Source organism: Brassica napus, chromosome C8, assembly GCF_020379485.1.
Source record: "Brassica napus cultivar Da-Ae chromosome C8, Da-Ae, whole genome shotgun sequence".
Lineage (NCBI taxonomy): Eukaryota > Viridiplantae > Streptophyta > Magnoliopsida > Brassicales > Brassicaceae > Brassica > Brassica napus.
Genome location: NC_063451.1, coordinates 39,829,129 through 39,844,582, shown reverse-complemented (window position 1 = coordinate 39,844,582; position 15,454 = coordinate 39,829,129). Strand labels below are relative to the sequence as shown.

At 35.7% G+C, this 15,454-nt stretch overlaps 4 protein-coding genes across 6 annotated transcripts; 3 read left to right on the top strand and 1 right to left on the bottom strand.

Moving 5' to 3' along the window:
• Positions 1-697: 697 nt before the first annotated feature.
• Positions 698-3,869, bottom strand: LOC106368316 (tobamovirus multiplication protein 1). Of its 2 annotated transcripts, none has more exons than XM_013808238.3 (12): positions 3,584-3,869; positions 3,054-3,104; positions 2,930-2,963; positions 2,747-2,833; positions 2,611-2,662; positions 2,319-2,502; positions 2,136-2,231; positions 1,990-2,050; positions 1,736-1,875; positions 1,570-1,645; positions 1,302-1,471; positions 698-1,119 (listed from the first exon to the last, which is right to left on the bottom strand). In XM_013808238.3, exons 1-12 carry the CDS (start codon positions 3,704-3,706, stop codon positions 1,096-1,098), a joined length of 1,098 nt encoding a protein of 365 aa, XP_013663692.1. In that variant the 5' UTR covers positions 3,707-3,869; the 3' UTR covers positions 698-1,095. The 2 variants fall into 2 exon arrangements, with proteins under 2 accessions (XP_013663692.1, XP_013663693.1); XM_013808239.2 differs by having other exon boundaries at positions 3,054-3,120; positions 3,584-3,660.
• A 1,072-nt stretch (positions 3,870-4,941) lies between these two features.
• LOC106363608 (cytochrome b561 and DOMON domain-containing protein At5g48750) lies at positions 4,942-7,080 on the top strand. The gene has a single exon (XM_013803325.3). The coding sequence runs from the start codon at positions 5,071-5,073 to the stop codon at positions 6,361-6,363; it is 1,293 nt and encodes a 430-aa protein (XP_013658779.2). The 5' UTR covers positions 4,942-5,070; the 3' UTR covers positions 6,364-7,080.
• A 1,406-nt stretch (positions 7,081-8,486) lies between these two features.
• On the top strand, positions 8,487-9,395 carry LOC106363607. Its single transcript, XM_013803324.1, has 3 exons — positions 8,487-8,526; positions 8,695-8,897; positions 9,102-9,395. The coding sequence occupies exons 1-3, from the start codon at positions 8,487-8,489 to the stop codon at positions 9,393-9,395; spliced, it is 537 nt and encodes a 178-aa protein (XP_013658778.1).
• Positions 9,396-11,941: 2,546 nt separating this feature from the next.
• On the top strand, positions 11,942-15,115 carry LOC106368315 (transcription factor PIF5). 2 transcript variants are annotated; one of them, XM_013808237.3, is made up of 6 exons: positions 11,942-12,735; positions 13,069-13,146; positions 13,266-13,992; positions 14,117-14,182; positions 14,328-14,678; positions 14,774-15,115. In XM_013808237.3, exons 2-6 carry the CDS (start codon positions 13,076-13,078, stop codon positions 14,888-14,890), a joined length of 1,332 nt encoding a protein of 443 aa, XP_013663691.1. In that variant the 5' UTR covers positions 11,942-12,735; positions 13,069-13,075; the 3' UTR covers positions 14,891-15,115. The 2 variants fall into 2 exon arrangements, with proteins under 2 accessions (XP_013663691.1, XP_048620747.1); XM_048764790.1 differs by lacking the exon at positions 11,942-12,735 and adding an exon at positions 12,812-12,896.
• The last annotated feature ends 339 nt before the right edge of the window (positions 15,116-15,454 follow it).

Genomic DNA, 15,454 nt, shown 5'->3' with positions numbered 1-15,454 from the left:
AGACCATATGTCAAAATCATGGTGATCAGTACAACGCATGAGTGATCATGAGAGCGAGGTGTCCAAGTCCCATACCTTATAGGCAACTATTGAACTACCGTAACCGACACCGTTCAGAGGAAGCAACCAGAAAACATGTTTTTGGGTTACTTGTAAGAAGAAGCTGTTTTGTCTTGCAAGGCCTCTGCTAAAAGCTTGATTTAAGAGAAGCCGAGCTTGAAACTCAGAAACAATGAGGGGAGGAAGAAAGACAGAACAGCGATTGGTGAAAACATGACAACAAGTGCCATTATCTTCTCATACGCTCTGTGACCTCAGTACTTGCCCTATCTGATAAAAACAACAGCAACAATTGTTCTCATCAAGAACATGACGCTCCTTTACATAACCATGTACATATTTTAACATTTAACTTCTTTCGTGCCCACTTTATAGGAAACAAACAACACAAAAGAAAAGAGATCGACAAAGAAGCAAAAAAGGGTTTTCTTAGTGTAGCCTTTTCTCCGTCTTAGCTTCTTCTTTTTTGCTTTTCTCTTGGGGCATAGTACGAAGCTTTTTACATTCTTTTGCTTAGCGAGAAAGGCGACAGTGGAGAGAAGACGGAAACAGAGGATTCAAACTCTTATCACAACTATCCAAAAATGCACAAAGTATAGTTTCATTTGCTTTCACCTGATTTGTCAATCCCAGGGTCTAAAATAAACGTTTTTAATGAGAAAATTGATAGACACGTTAACCAAAAAGAAGTAATATATGTATCCACAACACATCATGCAAGTGCAACTAACACTAAAAGAAAAAACATGCAATCAAAGAATATTTACAGAGCATCCACAGATTCAACCTCCATTCTATCTTTATAAACAAACTGTTTTCTTCCAAGGCGACGCAGAGAGAGAGAGAGAGAGAGAGAGAAGAAAACGAGGTTGTTTCCACTTTCGTTTCCTTCTAGCACAACACACCTTGTTAGGCCTAAGAACCAGTAAGCAACTTCACGAGTTTTTTTTTTTTACCCCCGGTAACAACAAGGGAGGAACATTGGCGGATTTTCACTTTAGGCTAATCACTATGATATGTTTATTTGGGGTCGGCTCATATTGGACTTGCCTTTGAAACCTGCACCACCAAGTCCAAAACCAAACATATGTCAACTCTACTTTAAAAAGAGTGAATATTTGGTTGGTTATACTAGTTTTGGGTGTTGGTTATGTTTGAATGTTTCAGTTTGGTTCCTCTCTTTTAGTGGGCTTGAAATGACTTCTTAGTTTGGATGTTGATCAAGAGAGTTGCTGCTTTACCTGATTCTTAGAAACGGTTGTGGCAGTCCACTGCTGCTGAGGAGGGTGCCTTGGAACACTTTCATAGTTGACATAAGTGATTCTTCTTGGTTCTTCTCGTCTACTCACAATCTCTTGAGGAGGTAACTCCCTCAAAACCCATAAAACAAAAGCCAATGGTACTGTCGAACCTATCCAGAGAAAGAAAAAAAACCCGTTCTTACCAATAATACTACCATTGAGGTCTTTGAAAAAAAAAAAAGGATAATTAAATGATGTTAGACTTTACCTATGAAATAGTATATGATCAGAAGAACCAATGCCTTGACACCGTGCAATTTGCTTGGGTTCCAATGGTAGAAGAGCTGAGATCACAAGTATGTTTTTTTTTATTTATTAAAGCATATTGACACAATCTAAAATTTTGGTTTGCAAATATATAATTTTGGTCTTACAGGGATGTGTGTGAGAAGAGCGAGTAAAGAGCTCACGGTGAAGCATACAACTGAGACCCCTGCTAAACCTGATACCTTTCGCATCTCTGCTGATACTTGTTCAGACCGTACCTTCCTTAGGTTAAAGAGCAGACGCATGCCTAGAGAAACAAGAAAGAAAATAAACTAGTTTGTGAGCTTCTGCTACTAGATCACAAGCCTAATGGTCTCATTTTCCAAAACGCTACAAGAAAAGAACTGAAGTAATCACTCACCATAAAAGCATATTCCTCCTCCTGTGATCAAGATTATTGAAGCAAAAATATCTACATACACCTACACAAGAGGTGAACTTATAATAACAACAATTTAAAAAGAAAAAGAGGATATATCAAAGTGTGATATATATATAAGCACATACCTCAGCCAACAGTGAAGGGTCGGCAGAGTTATCACCGGAAGCAATCCAGATAAGGATTGCAAATGATATCATCAAGATGAACACAAGAACAACCGCCTAGCAAATAAACAGATAAACATCTGTAAGAAAAAAACACATAGGGATGATGACTTAATGCACATAACCGAAGGTAATATCTCATACCGCAACTACAAACTTCTGCCTTGTGCCGAGATGAATGCCATGGAAAGAGCAACACTTTCTGCGATCACTTGCACTCGAAGAGCCTGCTTTGCTCTTGCTTTTCTCGAGCAACCCTTGCTGGATGCTGTTTTCTTCATCATCCTCATCCTCCTCTTCTCCATTTCCCTGATGGCAAACATCTACCCTATAACATTAAAAAAGGTATCTATGTCTTATCTGTAAACAAGAACTAATCAAGCATTACATAATACGGTTAGACTGTACTTAAAGACAGTATTGACAATGTACGTACCAGAAAGAGAGAAGCAGGAGAAAAGTTGCAAGAAACAGAATCTTTGGAAACGCTGCAAGTAACAATTCGATCTTTAAGGATTTGTATCAATAAAAAATTCCAAAAAAAATACTATAAACACAAGAGAAGTTTTTACCCATAAGCAGAAAACCTAATGCGGTGGACCAATGATGCCACCTTGTGCAAGTTGCAATAACCGCAGCCACGAAATAGATGAGAGAACCTGCCAACAGAGATAAGAAGAGTAGAGAGATCTTAATTCACAGTCTCTCCATACTCAACAAAACTCTGTCAATGAATGTACTGAGGATTTATTTACCAGTGTTTGAGGAGCCAATCATAAGATGAAGCACCTGCAATAGTTGTGTTAGAATGTTAGATACATCATGACAAGTAACAGGAACTATAACATTACAACACTAAGGTAGACCAGAAGACTTTACTTTTTGCCGTGTCCATCCAACTCGTTTATCCCGCCGGTGAAATCGAGTTAACTGAAAGCAGATGAATCTTATAAGCCCAAACCAAACACAAAGAGAGAAAATAAGACTTTTTTTATCACTTTCAGTGTCACTACATTCTACACTCATGGCACTTTTGATAAGAAAGGTTTCTACTTTCAACTGAGGATGCGAATCTGATTCTGATACCCTAAATCAAATCTCTCATTGAACACAGAACACACACTACAAGTTATTCAAAGAGTTGACCTGAAACTTAAAGGTCAAACCACATCATCATCATCATCAGTAACAACAACAGACACAGCTACCAAAATTTAATACACATCTCAACGTGACTTAAAGATACGAAATTTATCACAATGCTTCACTTTCCGACCAGACCTAAACGGTTTCACACATTCCAACATTCAGAAACCAAATCCAGTTTCCAGGGAAAACAGCAAAAAGACAAAACCTTTGGAATCAAATTGACCTAGAATCAGAATCCTCGAGAAGAATTGAGAAAGAACCTGAAGGAATGCGATGAAAGCGAGAGAGCCATCGATAAGAGCAAGACAGAGATTGACGGTGATGAAGCTCGGAGCATAGCATTTAGCCGTATTCAATTCGAGAAGCGTCGATACGATCGTCATCGATAATCCTCTCTTTCTCGATCCTCCTCTGAGATCGAAAGTCCCCGAGATTTTAGGTTTGCGGAGAGAGAGAGGATCACAGAAACACACCGAGAGACAGATGGTCGTAGGAGATGGGTTGGGTCTGGTCTGGTCTGAAATATTTTAATTCGATAATAATTTATTTTTATTAATTTCGTGAAAACAAAAACTAAAGTGGTACGGCGCGTATGAGAGAGAGTCTACAATATACTTACCGCCTAAAAGAAATCAATTTATATTCGGCGACACTTTAGCTTATATTATAAGATTTTTAAAATTGTTATCACCTTGAAAAATATTGATATTTTATTTTATTTATATTCGAAATTTCAAATTAATGGAATAATTTCCAAAATTAATCCTTGTTTTTAATATTATTTTTTAACAAAAAGAAAACTAAGTATTGCTCAGTTATATGTTCAAATATAACTAATATTAAATGTTTTCAAAGAACAAGCATGTCTTTGTGGACATTTTCGTTTAAGAAAAACTAGATGGAGTTTCCCCTCAAAAAATATCTGTATTATATTAATTACATATTTTAACTAAAGCATTATTTAATAGGTATGATAAAATGAAAACATAATCGAAGAAACGTATTTTAGTTATGAAAGTAATCTTTTTTACAACATGAAAGTAGTCAATATCTAATAAAATTTTAGAATTTAGAGAAAAGTTAGAGGTTTTTTTTTTTTTGTAAAAAGAAAGTTAGAGGTTGAATGGAAAAGAGCTTGATGCTTTTCATTATGACACTATTCCAAGTCAATAAACAAAACAAAATGATTTCGTTTTGACTTTTGTTATCATCAAATTTTATTGGATGATATGAACATTATATTTTTTTGTGTATTTATACTATACGAGTATATATCTTGCTTATAAATAATTTATAATACCAGGATTCTGAAATTTGAATTTTATTTGAAAGCACCTTCATATTTAAAATTAGAATCAGGATTGGTAGAGTTCTAGGATCAAGATTGTTTTTCAGTTTCAATAATAAACTTTAGATGATTAAAAAGGGAATAGGGTAATATGGAAAGTTTTAATTTGATAACCAAAACGCTGATTAAAGGATCATAAACCTATGAACGTGTTATCCATCCAGAGAGATAAAGAAAAAAGAAAAAAGGAAAATTACAACAACAATATGGAAACTCAAGCCCTTTATCAAAAAAAAAAAAAAACAATGTGGAAACTCTAGTTCTATATATATGCGGCAATAGGGCAAAGCTTTCTACTACTCGGTAAAGAACAAAGCCTCTTATTACTTTGTGCAACTCACTCTGCCTTCAGAAGATTCATTAAGCTTCGTGTTCTCCAAGCAATCATCATCAACAATCATGTCTTTGTCTTCAAGAGCCATTCTAGTCGTTATGTGCTTTCTGTTCTTGTCGTGTACACCACTCTTTACGTCGGCAACAACAACAACAGTTCAAGGACTTCAGCCTCGATGTGAATCTCACATCTTCAACAACGGAAAACATTACCGTTCTTGCAAGGATCTTCCCGTGTTAGACTCGTTCCTACACTTCAGTTATGCTCGAGAAACCGGAGTTCTCGATGTTGCTTACCGTCATGCCAATCTTGAGTCTTCTAGTTGGATCGCTTGGGCCATAAACCCGACCAAAAAAGGCATGTTAGGCGCTCAAGCTCTCGTGGCTTATCGTAACTCAACATCTGGCGTCATGCGTGCTTATACTTCAAACATCAATAGCTACGCTACTATGCTTCAAGAGTCTCCTCTTAGCTTTCGTGTAACGCAAGTATCCGCCGAGTATCTTGATGGAGAGATGACGATATTCGCAACTATGGTGCTGCCTCCTAACACAACCGTTGTGAATCACTTATGGCAAGACGGTCCGTTGAAGGAAGGAGATAGACTTGGGATGCACGCAATGAGTGGAGATCATCTCAAATCCATGTCCACTTTGGATTTGCTTTCCGGACAAGTCACCGCAACCAAATCAGTTAATGGAAACATATTGTTGGTCAAGCGAATCCATGGATTAGTAAACACAGTGAGTTGGGGGATTCTCATGCCTATTGGAGTTATGGCAGCACGTTACATGAAGACCTACGAAACATTAGATCCCACATGGTTCTACGTACACGTCGTGTGTCAACTCACCGGATACTTGGCCGGTCTTCTCGGAGGCCTTGGAACAGCGATCTACATGGCATTGCATACCGGGATGAGAAGCACTGCGCATACCGTGATAGGGATTTTAATATTCTGTTTAGGGTTCTTGCAGATACTTGCGCTCAAAGCAAGACCGGGTAAAGACCACAAATACAGAACATACTGGAACTGGTATCATCACACGGTGGGATATGTGGTGGTTGTGCTAAGCGTGTACAACATATACAAAGGTTTTGTTATATTGCAACCTGGAAGTGGATGGAAGATCGCATACACTGCTATCATTTGTGCTATTGGAGCGTTTGCAATTGTGATGGAGATCTTGCAGTTCAAGAAGAGATGGGGTAGCTTGTTTGTGAAGAAATCGGAAGACCTACAAGAAGCTAATCAAAGTGCTTTTAAGAAGGAGATTTTGAAGTTTATGAACAGATGGGGTGACAAGACACCGGAAGACCTAGAAGCTAATCAAAGTGCTTCCACTGAAGTGGTCTAGTTTTATTCCTTTTCCATGTAGTGTCTATAAATGTTGCTGTCTCAGACAATTCGTGTTGGACCATTCTTTATATTTTTTTACGTGTAGACCATTCAGTTATAATCAATAAAAGTTGTTTTGGTTTAATAATCAAACAAGAATTTAAATGGACCATAACTGTGGGGAACGATTGCCAGTAACATTTAAGTGAGGAACGATTGTGTAGTTCGAGAATTGGTTCATAAATATATTTGTATAAAGACGATCACTTAATCAAAGTCCCTAAACTACCTAAACCCATAAAGAAGGCTTTAACCTTTTTTCTGGTCAGCTTAGAAGATGTAAAGTGTAAACGGGTTACAAGTACAGAGAAGCCAGACAATTTGTCCAAATCCAATCAAAAATAATGGTGGTTGGATAGAGAGATCACTTGCTGTATCGTTGCTTTCTCCACAGAAGACTAAAAGTTTTGGAAAGAAACCAGAAGACCTAAAAGTTGATCAAGCTGTTTGGTCTAAATTTTATTAAATTTTCTTTTACTTAGAGCATCTCCAAAAAGAAACTCTATTTTGAAGTTTCTAAAATTCTATATTTGAAGTTTAAAGATATTCTTCTCCAAAAGCAAAATTTCAAATTTAACTTCAAAAATATTTATATTTTATAATATGATCTTTATATTGGTCATAACTAATTTGAATTCATAAAACTTTTATAAATAACTAACACATATATAAACATATTACAGCAATATTAATTAATAAAATTTAAAATTTCAATAAAAATAAAAATAACGTAATTAATATTAACCTTCAGACAAAATACCGTATTATTCCATAAAATGATTTTCTATTAGTGCATTTCGAAATAAAAATGGCTTTCCTCATTTTTTATTTTGTAGATTACGAGTTAAAATATGTTGAAATCAAGTGATATTAATACGTGTAAATGCATTAGATCAGAACAAGAAAGTAAAAGAGAAACATAAAATATTGCTAAAAGACTAATTTCATTTCGAAGATATTAATACTCGTGAATATATTCGATATGAACGAAAAAAAATGTACGAAAAAACATCAAAACAACAACAACAACCATCTTCAGTTACAAAAAAAGTTAAACAATATTTGAAAATTTTGAAGGTTCTCGATCAAACTTATCTGACTATTAGTGTTGCTGTGATATTTAAATTTGTATAATAGTTATGTCTTCATGCAATTTTTTTTTTAAAAAATTTTGTTAAGTTTTTTTTTTGTATATTATTTTTAAAAAAAAAAAAATATTTTTAATCTTATTTTAAAGTTTTATTTAATTTTAGAGAAATTCTCTAGGATAGCTATTTTTAAGTTTTTGTCACAAAATAGCTCTCAATGAAGAAAATGACCAAAATAAGTTTTATTAAAGGTTAAAATGTATTTTTACCCTAGGGTAAACTAATCTAGACTTAGAGTTTAGAGTTAAGGGATGAGATTTTGGGGATAGGGTTTCAAATTAAAAAAAAATAAAAATAAATATTTAAATTTTGAAAATAAAAAGGGGCTATTTTGGTCATTTTTAGGGTTATTTTTGTGATAAAAATAATTTTATGTGTAAAGCTGTAAACAAAATCTAAAATATTTATGAGATATAATTTTTTAAGGATTAAAACAATAAACGAAAAAATATTTATGAATCATAAAGGTGATGTGTGATTGTAGGGACCAAAATGCAAATAAAATTATGAAACTTCAAATTTGAAATTTTGAGTGATAAAACTTCAAATATAGAGTTTCACTCCTCAAAATTTCAAATTTGAAGTTTTAAAGTTCTTTTTTTGGAGAGCAAAAAATTCATATTTAAAGTTATAAAGTCTCTTTTGGAATTTGGAACTATTAAATGAGGCTGTGGCATCGGAAGACATAAACAGAATCACATCGCTTCGTGTGAGTCGTACGGGTCGACAAGATAGCTACTGATGGGACTTCACAAAATCGAGTTTATATACGGTCAAGTCAGGATACACGGTCGCTCATGATATCCACTCTGAGGTCTTCCCCTCCGCTGCAACAAAACCAAGTGCAACATGGCTTAAGAAAGCAATATGGAAAATCAAGGCTCCAAGGAAACTTAAACACTTCCTATGGCAAGCGACGTCAGGGTATCTTGCGATGGCGAAACAATTAAAAGAGCGACACTGCGCGAGAGAAAGTACTTGTGCTCGATGTGGTGCAGACGAGGAATCAATCAATCACATGCTTTTTGAATGTCCACCAGCTCTCCAATGCTGGGCACTATCATCGATACCGTCCTCTTCGGGGTTATTCCCGTGAAGCTCGTTATACTCAAACATTGATTTCTTGTTATTGCACGTAAAAGACAGTGGAGTGAGCTCAGAAGTGCTGAGTGCATTCCCATGGATAGCATGGTATATCTGGAAAGCACGTAACGAGAAATTCTTTAAGGATAAGGACATCTTGCCATTGGATTCTCTCAACCTCGCCGTTAAGGAAGCAGAAAGCTGGACGTTAGCGCAGCGAATAATAGAGGAACTGGATGAAAACAAGGAAGAGCAACAAAGAGTAACGAACATCACATCTCGGGCGCCAATCTCAGCCCGGTGGAGATGTCAAACTGACGCATCTTGGCTAAACGGTAGCGATAGAGCAGGAATTGGATTCGTGTTACTCGATGCAGGTTCACCGACTTTGTTCGGAGCGCAAGGATAAAGCTCAGCTGCATCGCCTCTCCACGCCGAAGCTGAAAATTTGTTGTGGGTTATGCAGGAAATATTGAAGCTAGGAAACAGAGAGGTGCGCTTTGAGTCAGACTGTGCACAACTGATCAAGGTCGTAAACGAGGAAGAAGATTGGCCAGCAATGGCATCTGAATTGGATGAGATCAAAGCTTTATCTGCAGACTTTATTGACTTCTCTATAGCATACATTCCAAGATTATCGAACTTCCGTGCCGACTCTCTTGCTAAAGGAGGAAGATCACGCGTATTCGGCTCTTCTTTCGTCAACTGCTTTGCACCAAGTTGGCTAGCTCCTTACGCTGACCAAGAAGTTGCTAACTAGTTTTTGAAGTCTTTTAATTTCGATGTAAAAAAAAAAAATAAATAAATAAATTCTCTTTGGGAAATGCTCTTATATTAGCATTCGTGTTGGCCATTTTTTCTTTTTTACTTTGAACACGATTCAGTTCTGATCAATGAAATTTGTTGGAGTTGAATCATTTAAATGGATCAAACAGAGCATTTAAATTTATGCAAAGCTGAGCATATAATTAGCCATTATATTTGGGCTTTATAGTGTATTGTTTGAAGACTGCGATGAATAAGCTTCATGATCATACTCAACATTATGCAACTTTATTCAATTCTTTTCGGTAATCATGTTAAATATTCATTTAAATTTTTTTTCCTTACAAAATATGCAATATTTAAAATTTTGTTTTCAACCTCTATGAAAATTGCTGTGATAAAGATTTGAAATAAAAGGAGAAAAATCTAATAGACGTCAAAGGTTTGTAATTAGCTGAGGTGAATATGCTTAATCTTGTTGTATTTTTTTTGGGACCTTCAGATATGATCATCACAAGGTCGGTGGCGGAGAAGAACGGAAAAAAAAAGCGGTGGCAAGAAGCAAAGATAAATGGAGCGGCGGATATGAAATTCAGATTGAAAACTATATAAAATAAAGATGAACATCATGATCCCCTCAGGTTCATTTGTTTCTTATCCACATACTTCTCCGCCGCTTCTAACCTTTCAATCCTTTCCACCATGCCGCATCTTATCCCTGTTCCTGCACTGCCGCCACCGTTGCCTAGGGGTTTCAGAACGGTCTCTTATACAGTTAGAGTTATGATTAAGCCCAATAGGCAATAATGTATCTACAGTTTTCAAAAATCCGTTATGACTAAACTTTGAACCTTTGATTTACAACGAAATAAATTTGGGCCTTTGCTGATTGTTATGAAAATATAATTTTGCCAAATACAAATCAATTCACAGTCCAATGCGAAAAAAAATGATAAACATTAAAGATAAACATGTGATTCTAAATTCATCTCGCACGTTTTAATTTTACAAGTGGAGAAATTATAACCAATATTGATATCTGACTTAGATAATTCATATCTGACTTCATAGCAAAGGCAGTTTGAATAAGAACAGTTTATTTCCAACTTGATCAAATTGTTGATCAATTTGAACTAGGAAACTCCTCTTTGGTCTATATTATGAAGTGGGGATATGCATGCTTGAGCCATTTAACCACACCAAGTGCATACAGCTTGTTCATTAAAAATCAATTCGAGCACTTAAAGACTGTGTAACACATGCTATTGTCTGGTATGCAAATTGCAATGCAAACCAATTAATGTGAGTTTCTATTTTGCGTCTCCTGTGCAGACTGCAGTGTCTGTTTCTTTTTAAAAATCGATTCGAAGACTTAAAAACTATGTAAAGTATATTTTCTTCGTCTTCGGCAACTTCGTTAAGTAGATTCTCAAGGGAGCTGATGGGTATATCATTGAAAACCTTACCATTCATATATAAAATTTAAAACATACTGAATTATCCAAAAACACTACAAGTTACTCAACTTTGTTCTCCGGTTGATTATTGATTTTATTTTAATGTAATTATTATAAAGATAAACTTATCTAACAATGTGTATTAGACTATTCGCTTTAAGAGAGCACTATACTCGTATCTATAATTATTTAGTTATAAAAGATTATTGGCCGTCTTATATTTAGCCAAAATCTAGTATTCATCATAGCTTTCTTTCATTCACATATTGGTTAGAAGATGAAATTAAATGATCCACCGAGGCGACGACTTCTACCGACATGAGTTTGATCATGTGAATTCGAACATAGTTGAGTCAACCAACGGCTTTTAAAACATGGTATGGCTTTTTAGGGGTTTCATGAAATACGGTTTAAAGCCGTGCATGTACATCTACTCGATTATATTCAGAAAATAACATTTCATTTATCATCCATACGGAAAAATATCCAATATATAACTCACACGAACGAATCTACCTATCAACCTAGTCCACACAACTTGCATCATATAAATCTCTAAACAAAATTATAATAGCTTGTTGGGACCAAGTATTTTTATCCAGTGTTTGTTTGTTTATATATATATGGCTGCAAATAAAACTTACCTTTGCTTGGCTGATGGCTTTCTATAGCTTCGAATCGACGCCATTACAAACTTGTCTCTTTCTTAGATAAAAAGTAAATGAGGCCCAAAGACTTTAAGTAAAACGTCTTCTACTTTCGGTGGATGCTCTAGTCATAATCGCCCCCACAATATCTCAACTTGTAAGTTGCAATATGTTATAATGTTCAAAGTATCCATAATATCATCATAATATGTTCATTATCATTAGATCGGTAGGGATTTTATGCACTTTCAACGGACAAAATTATGCGAGATAAGGGTTTAAAACTGAGCTTACATGAAAACTAAAGTGATAAGGATTCAAAAATTAATGTGAGCAGAATTTGGGTGGACCATCGTTTGTGGTCCATGACAACGAGCCAAGACGGCCCCCCATGTACTACCACATCGTGAATGTAATTTTCTTTGGTTACAATTTTTTTTACGAAAAACATTTATATATCACCGTCGGTTACAAATTTATAGTATAACACAAGAACGTTCGTAGTCAACATGTGAATTAAATGTAATATGGAAAATGTTCCATCTTGGTTGTAACGAGACTCTGACAGAATTGAATTCAGATAATTAATAAACCCTTTCAATTTTCTAGTAGATGATGAATTTATAAAACCGTAGTTGAAAATATGCCGAACTCTAACTATGGAAATCAAATTATTACTATACTGTTTTCCAGTACGTATTATTGGCTATGGTGTAGGTAATTTGACAAAAACACCCTTAATCATTGGTCAAGAGTGTTTCAGATAAGGTACAGATCAGAATCCACCACTAGAAATCGAGCAATAGATCTCTCACCTCCACAGAGCATGATCCAAGAGGTTATGGGTCCCATTAACAATCAACTCGTTGTCTGAAAGCTCGTAACGTGTCGCTCATCCTGATTGGGTTTCAGTACTGTTGCGCCCACCGAATCATTATCTCTCCCTCACTCGCTCGCTAGGTAGCTGTATTCACTCTGCCTCTCTTGCCTCTCTTGTCGCTTTCTGTCTGAACCTGGCAAGAACCTTGGCCTTTCCTTTCTATCTCTATGCCCTCTTCTTCTGTTTCAACTTTCATTTCTCATTTTCTGAAAATTTGTGACTTATCTAGAGAGATAAAAACCTAGAGAGCTAGGAGAGAGGGTCTTCTCTTAGCTCTATTTCTTTACGTGTGAAACAGAAAGCATATATAGTTAAGACGATCTTCTCATCATTCAGGGGCTTCTAAATCTGGTAACTACTTTAAACGTTTTGGGTTTTGAGATGTACTATATATGGAAGTAGTTACTTTTTTATGCCCTATTAAATCATTATCTCCTGAATTGCTGGAGATGAGATTTTTTATTTATAACTCTTTTCCTAATCTTCTCTAATGATTAAACTGTTGGGATTTGGTATAAAATATTTCAATGTTTGGTGATTGCTTTCATCATCCTTTTATGCTCCTAATAGTCTAAAAGTTCATGTTAAACATTATCTTAATCAACTATATATCTAATCATTAGTTTTTTTATTCAGTTGTAAAAAGTAATTTAATATATTCTTATTTGGGAATCTTCTGTACAGATCTGACATGGAACAACTGTTTTCTGATTGGAATTTTGAAGATAATTTTCACATGTCCTCTAATAAAAGATCAGTCAGGTATGTATACCATCCACCCATATATTTACTAATTGTCAGTTTCACTTTTAAAATTTTGATCATAATTATAAGTTGTATTGTTTGTGTATATGTATGTGATTATTCATGTTTTTGGACAGACCAGAAGATGAACTAGTGGAGCTACTATGGAGAGATGGTCAAGTGGTTTTACAAAGCCAAGTCCGTAGAGAACCATCAGTCCAAGTCCAAACCCACAAACATAATCAAGCCCTACGAAAACCAAATAATACTTACCTTGAGAACCAAGAAACAATACGAAAACTTAATGAAAATGTTCAGGGAGATCAAGAAACTGTCTCATGGATCCAATACCCTCCTGAAGATGTAGTTGATCACCCCTTCGAATCCGAGTTCTCCTCCCACTTCTTCTCTTCAATCGATCATCTTGAAGGTCCAAATCATCCCAAGAAGCCACTGCCTATCAAAGAGGCGGCTAAACCGGAGGCTAAAGCCATGGCTCCTCCTAAGTTTAGGCCACCGGTTGTAAGCGTTGGACCGAGCCATTGTGGGAGCAACCAGTCTCTGAATGATAATCAGGTGACCCATCCTCCGGTTTCAGTGAGTGATAGAAGCAAGAACGTTGAAGAAAGACTTGACACTTCGTCTGGTGGCTCGTCCGGTTGCAGCAAAGAAACTGAAAGTGGGAGAAGTGTAACCATTAGCCGTAAAAGAAAACATGTAATGGATACTGATCAAGAATCCATGTCTCAGTCTGATGCACGTTTGATGTCAACCGATGATCAAGCCATGGGTAACAAATCTAGCCAACGGTCAGGATCTACCCGAAGAAGCCGCGCGGCTGAAGTTCATAATCTCTCAGAAAGGGTATGTATTTCTTACATTGCATATTCATTATTTTTTGTTATAGCAACATCAGTTAGTCTCGAGGTGAAATTCTTATTTAAAACATTCAAATGTTGTTATTTTTTGTGATCCTGGTTTATTATAGAGGAGGAGAGATCGGATCAATGAGAGAATGAAAGCTCTTCAAGAACTTATACCTCATTGCAGTAAAGTAAGTTCCCTTTAAGAAGATATAATTTACATTAACATAGGTCTCTAAATTATTTAGAAGAAGATTAAACTAAAATCTTTACTTAATTGTTTATAACTTCCAGAATCTCAAAACCAACCTTGATTGTATGTTATTAAATTTGTAGACAGATAAAGCGTCGATTTTGGATGAAGCCATTGATTACTTAAAAACACTTCAAATGCAACTCCAAGTGATGTGGATGGGAAGTGGAATGGCGGCAGCGGCAGCAGCAGCAGCGACTCCAATGATGTTTCCCGGTGTACAGTCATCTCAATATATAAATCAGATGGCTATGCAGAGTCAAATGCAAATGCCTCAATTTCCGGTTATGAACCGACCCGCTGCACATAACCATCCCGGTTTAGTATGTCAAAACCCGGCCGTACAGTTTCAAATGCAAGCACAGAACCAAATGTTGTCGGAGCAGCTTGCTAGGTATATGGGTGGGTTTCCACCGATGCCGGCAACCACTCAGGTTAGTGCAACGTTTTAAGGAGAAGAGTCTTGTTATTAATTATTTTTCAAAAAGCTTGTTGAATATCTGATGTGTAATGTTGAAACTACATGCAGACTCAAACAGTCCAACAACCAATGGACATGATGAGATTTGGGTCTCAGGTGGGACAACAAAGTCAACTGTCGACACCGGTTACCACCGACAGTCTTCGTATGGGTAAAACTGGCTGACGTGGAAAAATGTTGTTTCCCTGATATTATTCTTATTATCTATTTTAGAGGCATAAACATGAAACTTAAGAAATGTATTATACGGTTCTACTAAGGCAGTACAGTCAAATATTAATACTTTTATTGAGAACAACAAGATGTCTTGTATCATCTATTTTTATATTTGGATGAGTGATACGCAAATCAACATTGTTAAGTTGATAATGTGATTATTATTTCCTCTTATAGATATGAGCTCAAAGGCTTCAAAAACAGTTTAAATGGCTAAAATGGGCTTAGAAATACACTCTAACGGGCTTTTGTTTATATTCTACAACATTTAATAAAAACGTAGACGCAACAAAACAAAAGAAATCGGAAAACGCGAACGAGATATGAGTATATCACGATTTGTCCTTACGCAACTTGCTTAACGCCTCCATTTTTGTGTTTAAACCAATCTTTTTTAAAACCGGACCCATAATGAACCGGATTATTTTTAAATTATGATTTATGACAATTCAACCGTATTAAAATTGGATTTAATCACAAATTAAAAATTTAACTTAACTGATTTTTTTTTTT